General features: G+C 46.8%; 1 protein-coding gene across 6 annotated transcripts in view; it reads left to right on the forward strand.

The window, feature by feature from the left end:
* EZH2 (enhancer of zeste 2 polycomb repressive complex 2 subunit) overlaps window positions 1-22,241 on the forward strand; it is a 328,928-nt gene that overhangs the window by 131,116 nt on the left and 175,571 nt on the right. For all 6 annotated transcript variants that reach the window (XM_063922429.1, XM_063922432.1, XM_063922427.1 and 3 more), the window contains 2 exons: window positions 9,450-9,573; window positions 16,845-16,973. In XM_063922429.1, coding sequence (XP_063778499.1) covers window positions 9,457-9,573; window positions 16,845-16,973 — 246 coding nt within the window. In that variant the 5' untranslated portion in view covers window positions 9,450-9,456. The remainder of the gene's footprint in view (window positions 1-9,449; window positions 9,574-16,844; window positions 16,974-22,241) is intronic.

Below are 22,241 nucleotides of genomic sequence, written 5' to 3' on the forward strand. Positions count from 1 at the left end.
AGTGTTTCTCCCGGAGGAGAAAGCCAAGGAGTTGTCATCTCTAGTCATAGACCTCCTGAAACCAAAACGGGTATCAGTGCATCGCTGCACGCGGGTCCTGGGAAAGATGGTGGCTTCTTACGAAGCAATTCCCTTCGGCAGGTTCCATGCCAGAATCTTTCAGTGGGACCTGTTGGACCAGTGGTCCGGATCGCATCTTCAGATGCATCGCTTAATAACCCTGTCTCCAAGAACCAGGGTGTCTCTACTGTGGTGGCTGCAGAGTGCCCATCTTCTAGAGGGCCGCAGGTTCGGAATACAGGACTGGGTCCTGGTGACCACGGATGCCAGCCTTCGAGGCTGGGGGGCAGTCATACAGGGAAGAAACTTCCAAGGACTATGGTCGAGTCAGGAGACTTCCCTTCACATAAATATTCTGGAACTAAGGGCCATCTACAATGCCCTAAGTCGAGCAAAAGCCCTGCTCCTACACCAGCCGGTGCTGATCCAGTCAGACAACATCACGGCAGTCGCCCATGTAAATCGACAGGGCGGCACAAGAAGCAGGATGGCGATGGCAGAAGCCACAAGAATTCTCCGATGGGCGGAGAATCATGTACTAGCACTGTCAGCAGTGTTCATTCCGGGAGTGGACAACTGGGAAGCAGACTTCCTCAGCAGACACGACCTCCACCCGGGAGAGTGGGGACTTCACCCAGAAGTCTTCCAGATGCTGGTAAACCGTTGGGAAAAACCACAGGTGGACATGATGGCGTCCCGTCTCAACAAAAAGTTAAAAAGATATTGCGCCAGGTCAAGGGACCCTCAGGCGATAGCTGTGGACGCTCTAGTGACACCGTGGGTGTACCAGTCGGTTTATGTGTTCCCTCCTCTGCCTCTCATTCCAAAGGTATTGAGAATAATAAGAAAGCGAGGAGAAAACACAATTCTCGTGGTTCCGGATTGGCCAAGACGAGCGTGGTACCCGGAACTTCAAGAGATGCTCTCAGAGGACCCGTGGCCTCTACCGCTCAGACAGGACCTGATACAGCAGGGGCCCTGTCTGTTCCAAGACTTACCGCGGCTGCGTTTGACGGCATGGCGGTTGAACACCGGATCCTAAAGGAAAAGGGTATTCCGGAAGAAGTCATTCCTACGCTTATTAAGGCCAGGAAAGATGTTACGGCAACGCATTATCACCGCATATGGCGAAAATATGTTGCATGGTGCGAGGCCAATAAGGCTCCAACAGAGGAATTTCAACTAGGTCGATTTCTGCATTTCCTGCAAGCAGGAGTGGATATGGGCCTAAAACTAGGCTCCATTAAAGTACAGATCTCGGCTCTGTCGATTTTCTTTCAAAAAGAACTAGCTTCAGTACCTGAAGTTCAGGCTTTTGTAAAAGGAGTGCTGCATATTCAGCCCCCGTTTGTGCCTCCTGTGGCACCTTGGGATCTCAACGTGATGTTGAGTTTCTTAAAATCACATTGGTTTGAGCCACTAAAAACCGTGGATCTGAAATATCTCACGTGGAAAGTGGTCATGTTATTAGCTTTGGCTTCAGCCAGGCGAGTGTCGGAATTGGCGGCTTTATCATGTAAAAGCCCTTATCTGATTTTCCATATGGATAGGGCAGAGTTGAGGACTCGTCCCCAATTTCTCCCTAAGGTGGTGTCAGCGTTTCACCTGAACCAGCCTATTGTGGTGCCGGCGGCTACTAGTGAATTGGAGAACTCCAAGTTGCTAGACGTTGTCAGGGCCCTGAAAATATATGTTTCCAGGACGGCTGGAGTCAGAAAATCTGACTCGCTGTTTATCCTGTATGCACCCAACAAGCTGGGTGCTCCTGCTTCTAAGCAGTCTATTGCTCGCTGGATTTGTAGTACAATTCAGCTTGCACATTCTGTGGCAGGCATACCACAGCCAAAATCTGTAAATGCCCATTCCACAAGGAAGGTGGGCTCATCTTGGGCGGCTGCCCGAGGGGTCTCGGCTTTACCACTTTGCCGAGCAGCTACTTGGTCAGGGGCAAACACGTTTGCAAAATTCTACAAATTTGATACCCTGGCTGAGGAGGACCTGGAGTTCTCTCATTCGGTGCTACAGAGTCATCCGCACTCTCCCGCCCGTTTGGGAGCTTTGGTATAATCCCCATGGTCCTTACGGAGTTCCCAGCATCCACTAGGACGTCAGAGAAAATAAGAATTTACTCACCGGTAATTCTATTTCTCGTAGTCCGTAGTGGATGCTGGGCGCCCATCCCAAGTGCGGATTGTCTGCAATACTTGTAAATAGTTATTGTTAACTAAAGGGTTATTGTTGAGCCATCTGTTGAGAGGCTCAGTTGTTTTCATACTGTCAAACTGGATATAGTATCACAAGTTGTACGGTGTGATTGGTGTGGCTGGTAAGAGTCTTACCCGGGATTCTAAATACTTCCTTATTATGTCTGCTCGTCCGGGCACAGTGTCCTAACTGAGGCTTGGAGGAGGGTCATAGTGGGAGGAGCCAGTGCACACCAGGTAGTCATAAATCTTTCTAGAGTGCCCAGCCTCCTTCGGAGCCCGCTATTCCCCATGGTCCTTACGGAGTTCCCAGCATCCACTACGGACTACGAGAAATGGAATTACCGGTGAGTAAATTCTTATTTTTTTTCACAAGGCTATCAGCCCCCCATCCGCCGCCCTTGGATGTGGGGTGGGGGACAGCCTCTGGCTTCACCCCTGGCCCTTGGGTGGCTGGAGGGGGGGGACCCCTTGATTTAAGAGATTCCCACTCCCACTCCTCCAGGGTACCCCGGCCAGGGGTGACTAGTTAGTGATTTAATGCCAGGGCCGCAGGGACCAAGATAAAAGTGTCCCCCGGCTGTGGCATTATCTCTCTGACTAGTGGAGCCCGGTGCTGGTTCCAAAAATACGGGGGACCCCTGCGCTTTTTGTCCCCTGTATTTTTGGCACCAGGACCAGGCGCAGAGCCCGGTGCTGGTTGATCAAATATGGGGGAACCACTGTCATTTTCCCCCCCCCATATTTTTTCAACCAGGACCGGCTCAAAGAGCCCGAGGCTGGTTATGCTTAGGAGGGGGGACCCCACACAAATTTTTCCCCCAGTTTTTACAGTAAACAGACCCTTTCCCATAGATAACCATGCACAGATCTCACTGATCTGTGCATGGTTATCCAAACTCGACTGGAAAAAGCAGGTCTATTTTTTTTGCTGCTTTTTTTTTTTTAACGATTCGCAAAAAAATACATCCGCGCTTGAGCACTCAGAGACCAACACCCAAATACGAATGAATAGTGAATACCCGTGTTGTATGAAATAACAGCCGCGTTTGACCGATGGTCTATTCATTCGTATTTCTGAACTTTGCCAATCAAACCATTACGAATAGTCCAAACACTGCCGAGATTTGTGCTTAGTGAATTCCCGTGTTGGGACTTAGAAAAAAAAACACAAATCGGACAAACTCTGATTTTTTTGTAAATATTGGCCCCTGTGTGAGTATATGTGTATATACACAGTACTATGGTTAAAAAAAGGGGCAGACTAGATGGACTTAAGTGGTTCTTGACTGCCGTTATCTATAATTGGATAATATATAATCCAGTTCTGCACTTATAGTAATCAAATACATTATAATAAATCCAATATAAATTACAGTGAAACATTTTTTTTCTTTCTATCTTTTAATCTGCCCATCCTAGCAAATATCGCTTTGTCAAAACTATACAGAAAATAAGAAAAAATATAATACAAATATAAGGAATGAATGAGGAATAAATGTTAAAAATTGCTAAATAAAATAAACCGCTAAAAAAAATGCCACTCTCAAAATAAATGCAAATAGGGCCCAAAAGGAATCAAATGGTTTACTCATAATGGCAGCAAATGGACTACTCCAAAAGTACAGATAGATGATTATGGGCCCGATTCAGACCTGATCGCTGCTGTGCTGTGTTTCTGCACAGTGGGCGATTATCGACTGACTAGGTATGCACCGCAATGCGCACGTGCGTCGCCAAACAGGCATCACCAAACCGCGACAAGCTGGTGCGAAAATTTCGATCGCACAGCCATTCACAAGCTTATTGATAGGAAGAGGCCAATTGTGGGTGGTAACTGGCCGTTTTCTGGGAGTGTCCGGGAAAACGCAGGCGTTCCCAAGTGTTTTCAGGGAGGGTGTGTGACGTCAGCTCCGGACCCGATCAGCCTGTTCTTTTTTTTTTTGTAATGTAGGAGTAGGTCCTGGGCTGCTCACAGACTGCACACAATGGAAAATCCATTTGGTGGTGAGTGAGTTGCTAACGGATTTGCAGCTGTCCACTGACTGAGGGACGTTTTCGCACTTCGTACACATGCGATCGTACACTTGCACTGGGCAAATTTACACCCCACTTGGGCGGTAACTAACTTAACGCAAAATTATCAGCAAAGTGATCAGGTCTGAATCACCCCCAATGTTCATTTGAAACTTAGTGCAACCATACCCAGATAGTGAATATAACAGATTTCACTTTGATGTTGTTTCATAGAGCGACATCCTATAGTTGGCAATACTCTCTCGTTAAAAAAAAGTGGGTGGCAAGTCCGATATAATATAACCCAGAAGGTCATATAAGACTATAAATAACAACACGATCCATCAAATAATGTAGACTAAATTGAATCTTGATCTGGTTTCCCAAATGGGGATGATGGAAAGTAGCCCCTGATATCAGGCTTCTGCAACTGGTACAGTTGTGGCAACGCACACATACAGGCCTTTGTAGTAATAACAATGCCATCTTTATATTTTGATCAGGCATAGAGAGTGGTCTTAATAAAAGTTGTTTGAGATTTGGGCCTTTCTAGTATGCCATCATTGGTGCTGGAGTTCTCCCAAGACCCTGCATTCGGTTTGAGGATACACTTGACCATCTTTGATGTAAAGATTTCCGAATTTAATGAGACCTATTATTATACATCATAGTGAATATCAGTCAAGATGGTTTAGCATTAGCATCCCTGCCTGGGCAGTCCTGGTATTGAATACCTTCCTAGCACTATCCGCATATCCTTGTATAATCCTCCTCGATCAATTAATCTTTCAACTAATTTCTGTGAGTTGAATATCAGCCCTGGTGATATCAGAATTATTTATGATGATTACTGTGTGTGTGTGTGTGTGTGTGTGTGTGTGTTTGTGTGTGAAATGGTGTTTCTGTCTATTTACTTCCTGAACAGAGTATAATTCAATAGACCATTTTTTTTAAGGATTGTTACATCCAGGAAATTTTATTTTTTAGTTGTTTATGTGGGTTTTAAATTTAACAGGGTAATCCACGTTATTTAAAGTTGTAACCATCTCAGTAAAAGATTCCGTACCACCACTCCAAAGTAAAAAATACTTAATCTATAAAACTTTTGCTAAAGATTATATTTGACCTCTGTGGTAGGTTTTCTGGTGCTAATTGAGATAAACTGGCCTAGGTATAAATACAGGGGCCCACTGAGGCGATCAAGTGATGGTTGTCATGTATGTGGTGATGTTGTTATTGATCTGTTATTATAATGTATGTGATTACCATAAGCGTTTTGACAAAGGTGTAAAGGTGGATACACACTAGGCGACGTGCTCTATGAGCGACGTTGCCTAGTGTTTCCCCTGCCGGGGCGGTCGGCGGCAGGGCTTACATGCAGAGCGATATGACGACCATATCGCTCAGTGACGTCACGCAGCGACCGGGCTGTGCAGGCAGCTCTTGGTCGACCGTTTAAATTGAGCTGCGTGCCCAGCCGACAGTGAGGGCCGTTAACTACCCGCGGGACTGCGCATCGCTCATCAGCGGCGGCATACACACTTGCCGAGAAAGTGAACAACGTCGCTTAGGAAAGGTGAAAATGAGCGGCGTTGTGAGTTTTCTCGGCAAGTGTGTATTCACCATTAGTCTGGAACACACACACACACACACACACACACACACACACACACACACACACACACACACACACACTACAGCCAGAGGACAATCAACTTCCACTAGAGCAGGCATGTCAAACTCATGGTCATCCAGCTGTTGCTAAACTACAAGTACCAGCTGATCAGTGGAAGGTATGCTGGGACCTGTAGTTTCACAACAGCTGGAGGGCTACGAGTTTGACATGCCTACACTAAAGTATATGTTTTGGGAGGGGGCCAGAAGCTACAATTGGTCTAATAAAGAGCATTACTTTCCTGATAAACGTTCAGTGAAACATTTTCTTCAGCTTTTTTTATTTTTTATATTACCCCTGCAGAAGTTCCGTTGAAGGAACGAAACATATAGGTTTTCTGGTGTCAAATTTATTCGCCATCTGAGAGGTCTCCGCCATTGAGCTCACACCCGTAAGGTGGTTGGTCGGAAGCAGCTACATCTCTCTTTTGAATGGTGTTGAATACGTATTGCTACAGGGAATAGGATAATCATCCACTGTAAGATAATGTTCTAACCAGATGCAAATTGCTAATTGCCAAATGTTGGATTAAAATTGGCCCAGGAAACTACATATGAATAGACAGTACATACTGACTACATGTATATGAGCATGATAAAGTACCAGACAAGACAATACATGTGCAAAGTACAAACTCATTTACGTCAATGTGATACAAAAAGCTAAGCCACTTATAAGAACCAAGTATATGACATAAGGATGGACTGTATGGAGAGTATGTATCCTTTTGGCCTCATTCTTTAATAAAATACATCTTCTGTTGCCATCTCTAGTACTTGGGGGTACCCTGTCTTTCATCTTGTATCTAATAGTAGCAAGTCCATGCTCAGAGTCACAGAAATGCATGGTCACCGGCTCTTTATAGGAAAGATGACTTGACAGTTAAGAGCGCATGGCTTTTCACGGCTCTAGTATCTGTACTGCTCTGGAAGGAAAGAACTCTGAACAGCCACCGGCAAGGCATATACATGACTTTAAGGGTGTGTACTAGACTATTCGCAATTGATGCGATGTCGTCAGTGACAAGACCCGGCGGGGATGCCAGCTGCGGCAAGTCTATACACACTTGCCGATGCAGACAGCGACGAGCAACGGGGCAGCATGGCCACGCTGGTGATGTCGCCCATCGGACTTGCATGCAGGTCTGACGGGTGCTGCTGGCTATGCGTGTGAGTGTGCATCGGCAGCGACTAAGTGCATACACACTGGACAATATCGTAAATGTTGTGTCCAAATTGGACACGTCGTACAGCATCTCGTCTAGTGTGTATGCACCTTAAGCATGGACTCTGCCATTAGATACAAGATGATAGACTGGGTACAGAAAAAATTGTTCATTAAATACATCCATTAATACATAACCATATGTTTGGATATTTGTAAAGTGTAAAAATAATGAATGCGATTTTTGGTTTTTGTCCTAGTGCTATAAAAGAACATAAGAGTCCAAACATTACAAAAATAAAAGGTCACCACATAGGATGGGTATAGACAAATTCACATGTATACGTAATTACATCATAGCCACGAAAGAAACAAGAGTACTTGTCTTGGCTTATTGAAGATCCAAGCGTGGAAGGGTGTTTGAGGTTGGGAGAAGGATGTGAGGAAAGGTGGCAGTAGTTGGCTGATGCAGAAGAGAAAGTTTGGAAATGAGGCTGGATATGTCAGAAGAGTGGTTGAGGACTTAAAATGAGTGAAAGGAGTATAAACTTGATTCCGTAAGGTACAGAACGAAGAGTGCAGGTGGAGCATTGAGAGGGCAAAATTAGATCTGCAGCAGTAATGAGGCTAGTTTGGAGAGGGGGAAAGCAGGATTTCAGATGGCTTGTGAGGAGTAGATTCGTTTTCTAGGTACTGATCTAAGGACCTAACTCAGACCCGATCGCTGCTGTGCATTTTCGCCCAGCGGGTGGTCAGGTCTGAACAGAGTGTGTGCATGCACCGTTTTGTGCAGGCGCGTCGGTCCGCAGCGACGGGATGGTGCGAACAAAGCGATCACAGGCAATTACAAGGTGACTGACAGGAAGAGGCCGTTTGTGGTTGACAACTGACCGTTTTAGAGGAGTGTCCGAAAAAAACGCAGGAGGATCCAGGCGTTTGGAGGGAGGATTCTTGACGTCAGCTCCGGCCCCGATCAGTGCCTGAGTAAGTCCTGGGCTATGCAGAGACTGCACAAACTTTGGTTTGTGCAGCTCTCTGCACATGCGATCGCACCCCTGCCCAGCCATTTTCCCCTCCCCCTGTAGGTGGCGACTACCTGATCGCAGGGATGCCAAAAACGCACCCTAGCGATCAGGTCTGAATCAGGTCCTAAGCATGGCGTGAAAGAGGTCTTAGTGGTTTCCACTGTGGAAATGGCCCTGATGTTGGTGATCTGTGAAGCTATGGGAGGAAAATAAACTCTTACACAAAGCGATTAGATTCCAGTACTGTCAGTCACTATATATAGCGTTAACTAAACAGTATGCAAATGTACCACATGTACGTAGGACAGAAGTGAATATGAAAGTCAGGACACTAATATTTTACGCTTACATAACTATCATAACTGGCATCCACAGTAAAGCAATCTAGGAAGATTTTATTGCCAGATTGTAGGCTACTTCAGTAAAAGTACAATAATGCAAATTTCATATTTTCACAAATTTATATACCCATTCTGACACACAATTACTAATGCTCTCACATGAGAAAAGTGACAAAGGCCAGCACCAGCTATCTATGGTTAAGCAGTGGCTGCCCCTGACTTTACCCTGGACGCATAAACTGTCAGATTTTAACAATTGATATTCTTATAATTTGTTAGGAATGTTAAATGGTGACCCAACCAATCAGCTCCTAACTGCCATTATTCAAACATTACAGTTAGGAGCTGATTGGCTGGAGCACCATTTAACATTCGTAACAAGTGATAACAAGAATATCACATGTTGTTAAATCTGCCCCAGTATGTTAAGGGTAAGGTGGTTGAATGCTGAACAGATGTTTTTATGTGAAAACAAAAATAGATAAAAGAAAAAAACAGAAGTTCGTTACTATGTAGGGTAAAAAAAATCATGATCTGAAACATTGCAACTCTATTCAATTAGTCCTATACATTTCCTTAACAAACACTGCCATAGTATATTGTATTAGACAATTCAGCACGCTGAAATTAATTTGCCCTCTAAAACCTAACAGACCTATACTGTATGTTTTTATTTTTCTTATGCACTTTAGGACTGTTGACATTCCATTTGATAATATGGTCATATGAGCTTTGGTCATGTTGCGACATAATATGACTTTATTATATAATAAAATTATATTATACATAACCATGCCTCATTGGTTTTAAATTAACAGTTGTATAAGCTGTAGGATTTCTTGTTATAAGCCTTTTTCTACTGAAAGGTCTCTAATTGATATTGTGGAAAGTGTAGGTGGTATACTTTGTAGTGCTGGAAACCTAAACGTAATCTCTTCCTTTTTTTTTTTTTTTATCTCTGTAGGATAATCATGGGCCAGACAGGCAAGAAATCGGAGAAGGGACCAGTGTGCTGGAGGAAGCGGGTGAAATCTGAGTATATGCGCTTGCGGCAACTCAAACGGTTCAGGCGAGCGGATGAAGTAAAGGTACATGGATAAGCACAGGATGGGCTCAAGTCTGGGGGATTTTGCTTTTGTATGAAATTTCATTACAACATATTGCTCACTGACCTACCTAATGCCAAAGGCACCAGCATTATATTTCACTGCAATTAAAATTGCTATAAAGCTCCTTGTACCTGATAAGGTTATTTAAATGGAACATAAATAAGGTTTATAATCTGAGTTCAAAGTGGTCTTATTTATCTTTAAATTTCTTGTTGTCCGCTTTTAATAGATCTGCACATATATATTTGTGTTCATTGGTGTAAGTGAATAAATCTTTCATTTCCTAAATGTCTTATTCTGCATTAGCACTAAATGTAATTTAAAAGGCAGCAAAACAAAAAAAAAAAAATATAAAAAAAAAAAAATGAAAAGTTTCTTAAAACATGTTGCTGTAAATATTTCCGTAGTATTGTATCTAACTGGTCTGTTTGTCACCTCCATGACCCTTAAGTTGTTGGAAGGGGGTGTGGTATGTTAGGTAGGTTAGACTTAGGTCGATCACTATTGGTCGACAGTAAGTAGGTCGACATGGTTTCTAGGTCGACATGTGTTTTTAAACCTTTTTTTGGTGTAGTTTTCTCTGTACAGTGAACGGGAACCCCAATTAGTGCACAGTGTTCCCTCGTATAGCTCGCTTCGCTCGCAATGCTTTGGGCAAGATGCCTCGCTCCGCTACCACAGCGCTCGGCACAGGTTACCGTTCCCAGTTATAGTCCATGTGGATCGTAAAGTATAAAAAAAGTCTAAAAAATTAAGAAATTTTTTGAAAAACTCATGTCGACCTTGTGTCATGTCGACCTAGAGTCCCTGTCGACCTAGAAACCATGTCAGCCTACTTACTGTCGACCTAAAGACCGCATCCCGTCGGAAGGACAGTAGCCTATAGTTGGTTTAAGGCGGTACACGCTAGGCGATGTGCTCTGTGAGCGACATTGCCTAGTGTGTTCCCTATCGACCCGGGTCTCTCGATGGGGGGCATACACACTGTGCGATATCGCTAGCAATATTGCACAGTGACGTCATGCCGCGATTGGGCTGTACATGCAGCTTTGGACAATGAGTCCAAATTGAGCTGCATGAAAGGTCGACACGAGGGTCGTTAACGACCCCCGGGGCCGCGCATCGGACGTCGTCCGCTGCATACACACTGGGCGATATATTAAACAATTTCTCTATCGTCCTAGTGGATGCTGGGGTTCCTGAAAGGACCATGGGGAATAGCGGCTCCGCAGGAGACAGGGCACAAAAAGTAAAGCTTTCCGATCAGGTGGTGTGCACTGGCTCCTCCCCCTATGACCCTCCTCCAAGCCTCAGTTAGATTTTTGTGCCCGGCCGAGAAGGGTGCAATCTAGGTGGCTCTCCTAAAGAGCTGCTTAGAAAAGTTTAGCTTAGGTTTTTTATTTTACAGTGAGTCCTGCTGGCAACAGGATCACTGCAACGAGGGACTTAGGGGAGAAGAAGTGAACTCACCTGCGTGCAGGATGGATTGGCTTCTTGGCTACTGGACATCAGCTCCAGAGGGACGATCACAGGTACAGCCTGGATGGTCACCGGAGCCTCGCCGCCGGCCCCCTTGCAGATGCTGAAACAAGAAGAGGTCCAGAATCGGCGGCAGAAGACTCCTCAGTCTTCTAAAGGTAGCGCACAGCACTGCAGCTGTGCGCCATTTTCCTCTCAGCACACTTCACACGGCAGTCACTGAGGGTGCAGGGCGCTGGGAGGGGAGCGCCCTGGGAGGCAAATGAAAACCTATTTGGCTAAAAAATACCTCACATATAGCCTCCGGGGGCTATATGGAGATATTTAACCCCTGCCAGAATCCACTAAAGAGCGGGAGACGAGCCCGCCGAAAAAGGGGCGGGGCCTATCTCCTCAGCACACAGCGCCATTTTCCTTACACAGCTCCGCTGGTCAGGACGGCTCCCAGGTCTCTCCCCTGCACTGCACTACAGAAACAGGGTAAAACAAGAGAGGGGGGGCAAAATAGTGGCAAAAATTATATTATAAAAGCAGCTATACAGGGAGCACTTATTATAAGGCTATCCCTGTCATATATAGCGCTTTGGTGTGTGCTGGCAAACTCTCCCTCTGTCTCCCCAAAGGGCTAGTGGGGTCCTGTCTTCGTTAAGAGCATTCCCTGTGTGTCTGCTGTGTGTCGGTACGTGTGTGTCGACATGTATGAGGACGATATTGGTGTGGAGGCGGAGCAATTGCCAAATATGGGGATGTCACCTCCTAGGGGGTCGACACCAGAATGGATGCCTTTATTTTTGGAATTACGGGATAGTGTCAACACGCTAAAGCAGTCGTTTGACGACATGAGACGGCCGGACAATCAATTAGTGCCTGTCCAGGCGCCTCAAACACCGTCAGGGGCTGTAAAACGCCCTTTGCCTCAGTCGGTCGACACAGACCCAGACACAGGCACTGATTCCAGTGGCGACGGTGACGAATCAACCGTATTTTCCAGTAGGGCCACACGTTATATGATTTTGGCAATGAAGGAGGCGTTACATTTAGCTGATACTACAGGTACCACTAAACAGGGTATTATGTGGGGTGTGAAAAAACTACCTATAGTTTTTCCTGAATCAGAAGAACTAAATGAGGTGTGTGATGAAGCGTGGGTTGCCCCCGATAAAAAGATGCTAATTTCAAAGAAGTTATTGGCTTTATACCCTTTCCCGCCAGAGGTTAGGGCGCGCTGGGAAACACCTCCTAGGGTGGACAAGGCGCTCACACGCTTATCTAAACAAGTGGCGTTACCCTCTCCTGAGACGGCCGCACTTAAAGATCCAGCAGATAGGAGGATGGAAAATATCCAAAAAAGTATATACACACATACAGGTGTTATACTACGACCAGCTATAGCGACAGCCTGGATGTGCAGTGCTGGAGTAGCTTGGTCAGAGTCCCTGATTGAAAATATTGATACCCTGGATAGGGACAATGTTTTACTGTCTTTAGAGCAAATAAAGGATGCATTTCTTTATATGCGTGATGCACAGAGGGATATCTGCACACTGGCATCACGGGTAAGTGCTATGTCCATTTCGGCCAGAAGAAGTTTATGGACGCGACAGTGGTCAGGCGATGCGGACTCAAAACGGCATATGGAAGTTTTGCCGTATAAAGGGGAGGAGTTATTTGGAGTCGGTCTATCAGATTTGGTGGCCACGGCTACAGCCGGGAAATCCACCTTTTTACCTCAAGTTACTCCCCAACAGAAAAAGACACCGACTTTTCAACCGCAGCCCTTTCGTTCCTTTAAAAACAAGAGAGCAAAGGGATATTCATATCTGCCACGAGGCAGAGGAAGGGGGAAGAGACAGCAACAGGCAGCTCCTTCCCAGGAACAGAAGCCCTCCCCCGCTTCTACAAAAGCCTCAGCATGACGCTGGGGCTTCTCAAGCGGACTCGGGGGCGGTGGGCGGTCGTCTCAAGAATTTCAGCGCGCAGTGGGCTCACTCGCAGGTAGATCCCTGGATCCTGCAGATAATATCTCAGGGATACAGGTTGGAACTAGAGACAGATCCACCTCGCCGTTTCCTGAAGTCTGCTTTACCAACGTCCTCCTCCGAAAGGGAGACGGTCTTGGAAGCCATTCACAAGCTGTACTCTCAGCAGGTGATAGTCAAGGTACCTCTTCTACAACAAGGAAAGGGGTATTATTCCACTCTATTTGTGGTACCGAAGCCGGATGGCTCGGTAAGACCTATTCTAAATCTGAAGTCCTTGAACCTGTACATAAAGAAGTTCAAGTTCAAGATGGAGTCACTCAGAGCAGTGATAGCGAACCTGGAAGAAGGGGACTTTATGGTATCCTTGGACATCAAGGATGCGTACCTCCACGTTCCAATTTACCCCTCACACCAGGGGTACCTCAGGTTCGTCGTACAAAACTGTCACTATCAGTTTCAGACGCTGCCGTTCGGATTGTCCACGGCACCTCGGGTCTTTACAAAGGTAATGGCCGAGATGATGATTCTTCTTCGAAGAAAAGGCGTATTAATTATCCCATACTTGGACGATCTCCTGATAAGGGCAAGGTCCAGAGAACAGCTAGAGATGGGATTAGCACTGTCTCAAGAAGTGCTAAAACAGCACGGGTGGATTCTGAATATTCCAAAATCCCAGTTAATGCCAACAACTCGTCTGCTGTTCCTAGGGATGATTCTGGACACGGTTCAGAAAAAGGTTTTTCTCCCGGAGGAAAAAGCCAAGGAGTTATCCGAGCTTGTCAGGAACCTCCTAAAACCAGGAAAGGTGTCTGTACATCAATGCACAAGAGTCCTGGGAAAAATGGTGGCTTCTTACGAAGCAATTCCATTCGGCAGATTCCACGCAAGAATTTTCCAGAGGGATCTGTTGGACAAATGGTCAGGGTCGCATCTTCAGATGCACCAGCGGATAACCCTGTCTCCAAGGACAAGGGTATCTCTTCTGTGGTGGTTGCAGAGTGCTCATCTATTGGAGGGCCGCAGATTCGGCATACAGGATTGGATCCTGGTGACCACGGACGCCAGCCTGAGAGGCTGGGGAGCAGTCACACAAGGAAGAAACTTCCAGGGAGTGTGGACGAGCCTGGAAACGTCTCTTCACATAAACATTCTGGAACTAAGAGCAATCTACAATGCTCTAAGCCAGGCAGAACCTCTGCTTCAGGGAAAACCGGTGTTGATCCAGTCGGACAACATCACGGCAGTCGCCCATGTGAACAGACAGGGCGGCACAAGAAGCAGGAGTGCAATGGCAGAAGCTGCAAGGATTCTTCGCTGGGCAGAGAATCATGTGATAGCACTGTCAGCAGTGTTCATCCCGGGAGTGGACAACTGGGAAGCAGACTTCCTCAGCAGACACGACCTTCACCCGGGAGAGTGGGGACTTCATCCAGAAGTCTTCCACATGCTGGTAACCCGTTGGGAAAGACCAATGGTGGACATGATGGCGTCTCGCCTCAACAAAAAACTGGACAGGTATTGCGCCAGGTCAAGAGATCCGCAGGCAATAGCTGTGGACGCGCTGGTAACGCCTTGGGTGTACCAGTCGGTGTATGTGTTTCCTCCTCTGCCTCTCATACCAAAAGTATTGAGAATTATACGGCAAAGAGGCGTAAGAACGATACTAGTGGTTCCGGATTGGCCAAGAAGGACTTGGTACCCGGAACTTCAAGAGATGATCACGGAAGATCCGTGGCCTCTACCTCTAAGGAGGGACTTGCTTCAGCAGGGTCCCTGTCTGTTTCAAGACTTACCGCGGCTGCGTTTGACGGCATGGCGGTTGAACGCCGGATCCTAAAGGAAAAAGGCATGCCGGAAGAAGTCATTCCTACTTTGATTAAAGCAAGGAAGGAAGTAACCGTGCAACATTATCACCGCATTTGGCGAAAATATGTTGCGTGGTGCGAGGATCGGAGTGCTCCGACGGAGGAATTTCAACTGGGTCGATTCCTACATTTCCTGCAATCAGGATTGTCTATGGGTCTCAAATTGGGATCTATTAAGGTTCAAATTTCGGCCCTGTCGATTTTCTTCCAGAAAGAATTGGCTTCAGTCCCTGAAGTCCAGACTTTTGTTAAGGGAGTGCTGCATATACAGCCTCCTGTGGTGCCTCCAGTGGCACCGTGGGATCTCAATGTGGTTTTGGACTTTCTAAAATCTCATTGGTTTGAACCACTAAAAAAATGTGGATTTGAAATATCTCACATGGAAAGTGACCATGCTACTAGCCCTGGCTTCGGCCAGGAGAGTGTCAGAACTGGCAGCTTTATCTTACAAAAGCCCATATCTGATTTTCCATTCGGACAGGGCGGAACTGCGGACTCGTCCGCATTTTCTCCCTAAGGTGGTGTCAGCATTTCATCTGAATCAGCCTATTGTAGTGCCTGCGGCTACAAGTGACTTGGAGGACTCCAAGTTACTGGACGTTGTCAGAGCATTGAAAATATATATTGCAAGGACAGCTGGAGTCAGAAAATCTGACTCGTTGTTTATATTGTATGCACCCAACAAGATGGGTGCTCCTGCGTCTAAGCAGACGATTGCTCGTTGGATCTGTAGCACAATCCAACTTGCACATTCTGTGGCAGGCCTGCCACAGCCTAAATCTGTAAAGGCCCACTCCACAAGGAAGGTGGGCTCATCTTGGGCGGCTGCCCGAGGGGTCTCGGCATTACAACTTTGCCGAGCAGCTACGTGGTCAGGGGAGTACACGTTTGTAAAATTTTACAAATTTGATACTCTGGCTAAGGAGGACCTGGAGTTCTCTCATTCGGTGCTGCAGAGTCATCCGCACTCTCCCGCCCGTTTGGGAGCTTTGGTATAATCCCCATGGTCCTTTCAGGAACCCCAGCATCCACTAGGACGATAGAGAAAATAAGAATTTACTTACCGATAATTCTATTTCTCGGAGTCCGTAGTGGATGCTGGGCGCCCATCCCAAGTGCGGATTATCTGCAATAATTGTACATAGTTATTGTTAACTAATTCGGGTTATTGTTGTAGGGAGCCATCTTTCAGAGGCTCCTCTGTTATCATACTGTTAACTGGGTTTAGATCACAAGTTGTACGGTGTGATTGGTGTGGCTGGTATGAGTCTTACCCGGGATTCAAAATTCCTCCCTTATTGTGTACGCTCGTCCGGGCACAGTACCTAACTGAGGCTTGGAGGAGGGTCATAGGGGGAGGAGCCAGTGCACACCACCTGATCGGAAAGCTTTACTTTTTGTGCCCTGTCTCCTGCGGAGCCGCTATTCCCCATGGTCCTTTCAGGAACCCCAGCATCCACTACGGACTCCGAGAAATAGAATTATCGGTAAGTAAATTCTTATTATCGCTCAGGAGGGGGAAAATGAGCTTTATCGTTTACTATATCGCTAAGTGTGTACACACCTTTACTGTGCAGTAAAAACCCTGGGTACTTTTACTGTGACATTTACTTTTAATGTGTGTATTAGTGTTTTTTAGGCTTACGGTTTATCCTGCAGTATTTTTGAAGAGGCTTGCTACTTTAAATATGAAATGTGATTATGGCTAGTTTGTTTTACACAGATGGCTAGAAAAGTGGAGCAAGATTATTCAACAAGACCTCTTAAGGATTAAAATTAAATTTCAATATTTATTTGGATTGCTTAAATTGCATTATTACAACAGTATAATTAAGTGATTTATTAGTAATTAGAATGTTATATAGGAGTGCTTAATAGGTCGTATGTCTGACATTTAATAATCATTTTATTTCTGTGCTTGCAGAGTATGTTTAATACAAATCGACAAAAAATTCTAGAGCGTACTGAGATTTTAAACCAAGAATGGAAACAACGAAGAATACAACCTGTGCACATTATGACCTCTGTCGGCTCCCTACGGGGGACAAGAGAAGTATGTGCCTGAAAAGCTTACAAAAGTTTTCATGATAATAAAATATTTAAAGGCTACTTATGTATTTTTTTTCTTTAATTTAAAAATGTAATTTACAGTCTTCTTAATTTATGGAGGTTTCCTGTAGAATTCAGATCTGTCTAAAGGCGGCAGCATTTTAAAATCGGCCACAATTATTGCTTTATATTGTCGCTGCCTTCTGCATCCAACGTTGCGTCACTGTCGCTGCCATTGTTTAGTCCAGCAGTGCTCACTATTAGGCAAAAAAGGGATGAGGCTAGAGAGCGAGACTAGTGTTGCTCTATGGACTGGGGCAGCCCTGGCAGTGAGGCGAGTGTGAAAGACAGGCTGCTGTCTGTGGTTGAAGAATGGCCTGCGGAGCAGCTTACAGGCAGCGGCTTTAGTAAGTCAGTGGTTGCAGAGAGGGAGGGAGGTTACAGATAACCTGGGCCTTGTCTGTCTGTAGAGGTGTATGGGGGGTTGTGTGCTAGGGCAGGCACGTGTGCAATTTTCCTCCGTAATGAATTTCCCAAATTACATAATTTCTCTGACGTCCTAGTGGATGCTGGGACTCCGTCAGGACCATGGGGATTAGCGGCTCCGCAGGAGACAGGGCACAAAAATAAAGCTTTAGGATCAGGTGGTGTGCACTGGCTCCTCCCCCTATGACCCTCCTCCAATCCTCAGTTAGGTTTTTGTGCCCGTCCGAGCAGGGTGCAATCTAGGTGGCTCTCCTAAAGAGCTGCTTAGAAAAAGTTTTTAGGTTTTTTATTTTCAGTGAGTCCTGCTGGCAACAGGCTCACTGCATCGAGGGACTTAGGGGAGAGAAGTGAACTCACCTGCGTGCAGGATGGATTGGCTTCTTAGGCTACTGGACACCATTAGCTCCAGAGGGATCGAACACAGGCCCAGCCATGGAGTCCGGTCCCGGAGCCGCGCCGCCGACCCCCCTTGCAGATGCCGAAGATTGAAGAGGTCCAGAAACAGGCGGCAGAAGACTTTTCAGTCTTCATGAGGTAGCGCACAGCACTGCAGCTGTGCGCCATTGTTGTCCGCACACTTCACACAGCGGTCACTGAGGGTGCAGGGCGCTGGGGGGGGGCGCCCTGGGCAGCAATGTATAATACCTTTCTTATGGCTAAAAATACATCACATATAGCCCTTGAGGCTATATGGATGTATTTAACCCCTGCCAGATCTCACAAACTCCGGGAGAAGAGCCCGCCGAAATAGGGGGCGGGGCTTATTCTCCTCAGCACACAGCGCCATTTTCCTGCTCAGCTCCGCTGTGAGGAAGGCTCCCAGGACTCTCCCCTGCACTGCACTACAGAAACAGGGTAAAACAGAGAGGGGGGGCATTTTTTTTGGCGATATTACTATATTTAAGCTGCTATAAGGATACAACACTTATATAGGGTTGTTCCCATATATATTATAGTGCTTGGGTGTGTGCTGGCAAACTCTCCCTCTGTCTCCCCAAAGGGCTAGTGGGGTCCTGTCTTCAATAGAGCATTCCCTGTGTGTCTGCTGTGTGTCGGTACGTGTGTGTCGACATGTATGAGGACGATGTTGGTGTGGAGGCAGAGCAATTGCCGGTAATGGTGATGTCACCCCCCAGGGAGTCGACACCGGAATGGATGGCTTTGTTTATGGAATTACGTGATAATGTCAGCACATTACAAAAATCAGTTGACGACATGAGACGGCCGGCAAACCAGTTAGTACCTGCCCAGGCGTCTCAGACACCGTCAGGGGCTGTAAAACGCCCTTTACCTCAGTCGGTCGACACGGACACTGAATCTAGTGTCGACGGTGAAGAAACAAACGTATTTTCCAGTAGGGCCACACGTTATATGATCACGGCAATGAAGGAGGCTTTACATATCTCTGATACTGCAAGTACCACAAAAAGGGGTATTATGTGGGGTGTGAAAAAACTACCTGTGGTTTTTCCTGAATCAGAGGAATTGAATGATGTATGTGATGAAGCGTGGGTTAACCCAGATAGAAAAGTGCTAATTTCAAAAAAGTTATTGGCATTATACCCTTTCCAGCCAGAGGTTAGGGCGCGCTGGGAAACACCCCCTAGGGTGGATAAGGCGCTCACACGCTTATCAAAACAAGTGGCGTTACCGTCTCCTGATACGGCCGCCCTCAAGGATCCAGCTGATAGGAGGCTGGAAACTACCCTAAAAAGTATATACACACATACTGGTGTTATACTGCGACCAGCCATCGCCTCAGCCTGGATGTGCAGTGCTGAGGTGGTCTGGTCGGATTCCCTGACTGAAAATATTGATACCCTGGATAGGGACAGTATTTTATTGACTTTAGAGCAATTAAAGGATGCTTTTCTTTATATGCGAGATGCTCAGAGGGATATTTGCACTCTGGCATCGAGAGTAAGTGCGATGTCCATATCTGCCAGAAGAAGTTTATGGACGCGACAGTGGTCAGGTGATGCGGATTCCAAACGGCATATGGAAGTATTGCCGTATAAAGGGGAGGAATTATTTGGCGTGGGTCTATCGGATCTGGTGGCCACGGCAACTGCCGGGAAATCCACCTTTTTACCTCAGACCCCCTCCCAACAGAAAAAGACACCGTCTTTTCAGCCGCAGTCCTTTCGGTCCTATAAGAACAAGCGGGCAAAAGGACAGTCATATCTGCCCCGAGGCAGAGGAAAGGGTAAGAGAGGGCAGCAAGCAGCTCCTTCCCAGGAACAGAAGCCCTCCCCGGGTTCTGCAAAGCCCTCAGCATGACGCTGGGGCTTTACAAGCGGACTCAGGAGCGGTGGGGGGTCGACTCAAGAATTTCAGCGCGCAGTGGGCTTGCTCACAGGTGGACCCCTGGATCCTGCAGGTAGTATCTCAGGGTTACAGGTTGGAATTCGAGAAGTCTCCCCCTCGCCGGTTCCTAAAGTCTGCTTTGCCAACGTCTCCCTCAGACAGGGCGACGGTATTGGAAGCCATTCACAAGCTGTTTTCTCAGCAGGTGATAGTCAAGGTACCCCTCCTACAACAGGGAAAGGGGTATTACTCCACGCTATTTGTGGTACCGAAGCCGGACGGCTCGGTAAGACCTATTCTAAATCTGAAATCTTTGAACCTGTACATACAAAAATTCAAGTTCAAGATGGAGTCACTCAGAGCAGTGATAGCGAATCTGGAAGAAGGGGACTTTATGGTGTCCCTGGACATCAAGGATGCTTACCTGCATGTCCCAATTTGCCCTTCACACCAAGGGTACCTCAGGTTCGTGGTGCAAAACTGTCATTATCAGTTTCAGACGCTGCCGTTTGGATTGTCCACGGCACCTCGGGTCTTTACCAAGGTAATGGCCGAGATGATGTTTCTTCTGCGAAGAAAAGGCGTATTAATTATCCCTTACTTGGACGATCTCCTGATAAGGGCAAGGTCCAGAGAACAGCTGGAAGACGTAGTAGCACTAACCCAAGTAGTGCTGCAACAGCACGGGTGGATTCTGAATTTTCCAAAATCTCAATTGAACCCGACGACACGTCTGCTGTTCCTGGGAATGATTCTGGACACGGTTCAGAAAAAGGTGTTTCTTCCGGAGGAGAAAGCCAGGGAGTTATCCGAACTTGTCAGGAACCTCCTAAAACCAGGAAAAGTGTCTGTGCATCAATGCACAAGAGTCCTGGGAAAGATGGTGGCTTCTTACGAAGCGATTCCATTCGGCAGATTCCACGCACGAACTTTTCAGTGGGATCTGCTGGACAAATGGTCCGGATCGCATCTGCAGATGCATCAGCGGATAACCTTATCGCCACGGACAAGGGTGTCTCTTCTGTGGTGGTTGCAGAGTGCTCATCTGTTAGAGGGCAGCAGATTCGGCATACAGGACTGGGTCCTGGTGACCACGGATGCCAGTCTGAGAGGCTGGGGAGCGGTCACACAGGGAAGAAACTTCCAGGGAGTATGGTCAAGCCTGGAGATGTCTCTTCACATAAATATACTGGAGCTAAGAGCGATTTACAATGCTCTAAGCCTGGCAAAACCCCTGCTTCAGGGTCAGCCGGTGTTGATCCAGTCGGACAACATCACGGCAGTCGCCCACGTAAACAGACAGGGCGGCACAAGAAGCAGGAGAGCAATGGCAGAAGCTGCAAGGATTCTTCGCTGGGCGGAAGATCATGTGATAGCACTGTCAGCAGTGTTCATTCCGGGAGTGGACAACTGGGAAGCAGACTTCCTCAGCAGACACGATCTACACCCGGGAGAGTGGGGACTTCATCCAGAAGTCTTCCACATGATTGTGAACCGTTGGGAAAAACCAAAGGTGGATATGATGGCGTCTCGCCTCAACAAAAAACTGGACAGGTATTGCGCCAGGTCAAGAGACCCTCAGGCAATAGCTGTGGACGCTCTGGTAACACCGTGGGTGTTCCAGTCAGTGTATGTGTTTCCTCCTCTGCCTCTCATACCAAAAGTACTGAGAATTATACGGCAAAGGGGAGTAAGAACGATACTCGTGGCTCCGGATTGGCCAAGAAGAACTTGGTACCCGGAACTTCAGGAGATGCTCACGGAAGATCCGTGGCCTCTACCTCTAAGACGGGACCTGCTTCAGCAGGGACCGTGTCTATTCCAAGACTTACCGCGGCTGCGTTTGACGGCATGGCGGTTGAACGCCGAATTCTAAGGGAAAAAGGCATTCCGGAAGAGGTCATTCCAACACTGGTAAAAGCCAGGAAGGAGGTGACTGCACAACATTATCACCGCATTTGGAGAAAATATGTTGCGTGGTGTGAGGCCAGGAAGGCCCCCACGGAGGAATTTCAACTGGGTCGATTCCTACATTTCCTGCAAACAGGATTGTCTATGGGCCTCAAATTGGGGTCCATTAAGGTTCAAATTTCGGCCCTGTCGATTTTCTTCCAGAAAGAATTGGCTTCAGTTCCTGAAGTCCAGACTTTTGTAAAAATAAGATTTTACTTACCGATAAATCTATTTCTCGGAGTCCGTAGTGGATGCTGGGGTTCCTGAAAGGACCATGGGAATAGCGGCTCCGCAGGAGACAGGGCACAAAAAGTAAAGCTTTCCGATCAGGTGGTGTGCACTGGCTCCTCCCCCTATGACCCTCCTCCAGACTCCAGTTAGGTACTGTGCCCGGACGAGCGTACACAATAAGGGAGGATTTTGAATCCCGGGTAAGACTCATACCAGCCACACCAATCACACCGTACAACTTGTGATCTAAACCCAGTTAACAGTATGATAACAGCGGAGCCTCTGAAAGATGGCT

The sequence above is a fragment of the Pseudophryne corroboree genome, chromosome 5, assembly GCF_028390025.1.
Source record: "Pseudophryne corroboree isolate aPseCor3 chromosome 5, aPseCor3.hap2, whole genome shotgun sequence".
NCBI lineage: Eukaryota > Metazoa > Chordata > Amphibia > Anura > Myobatrachidae > Pseudophryne > Pseudophryne corroboree.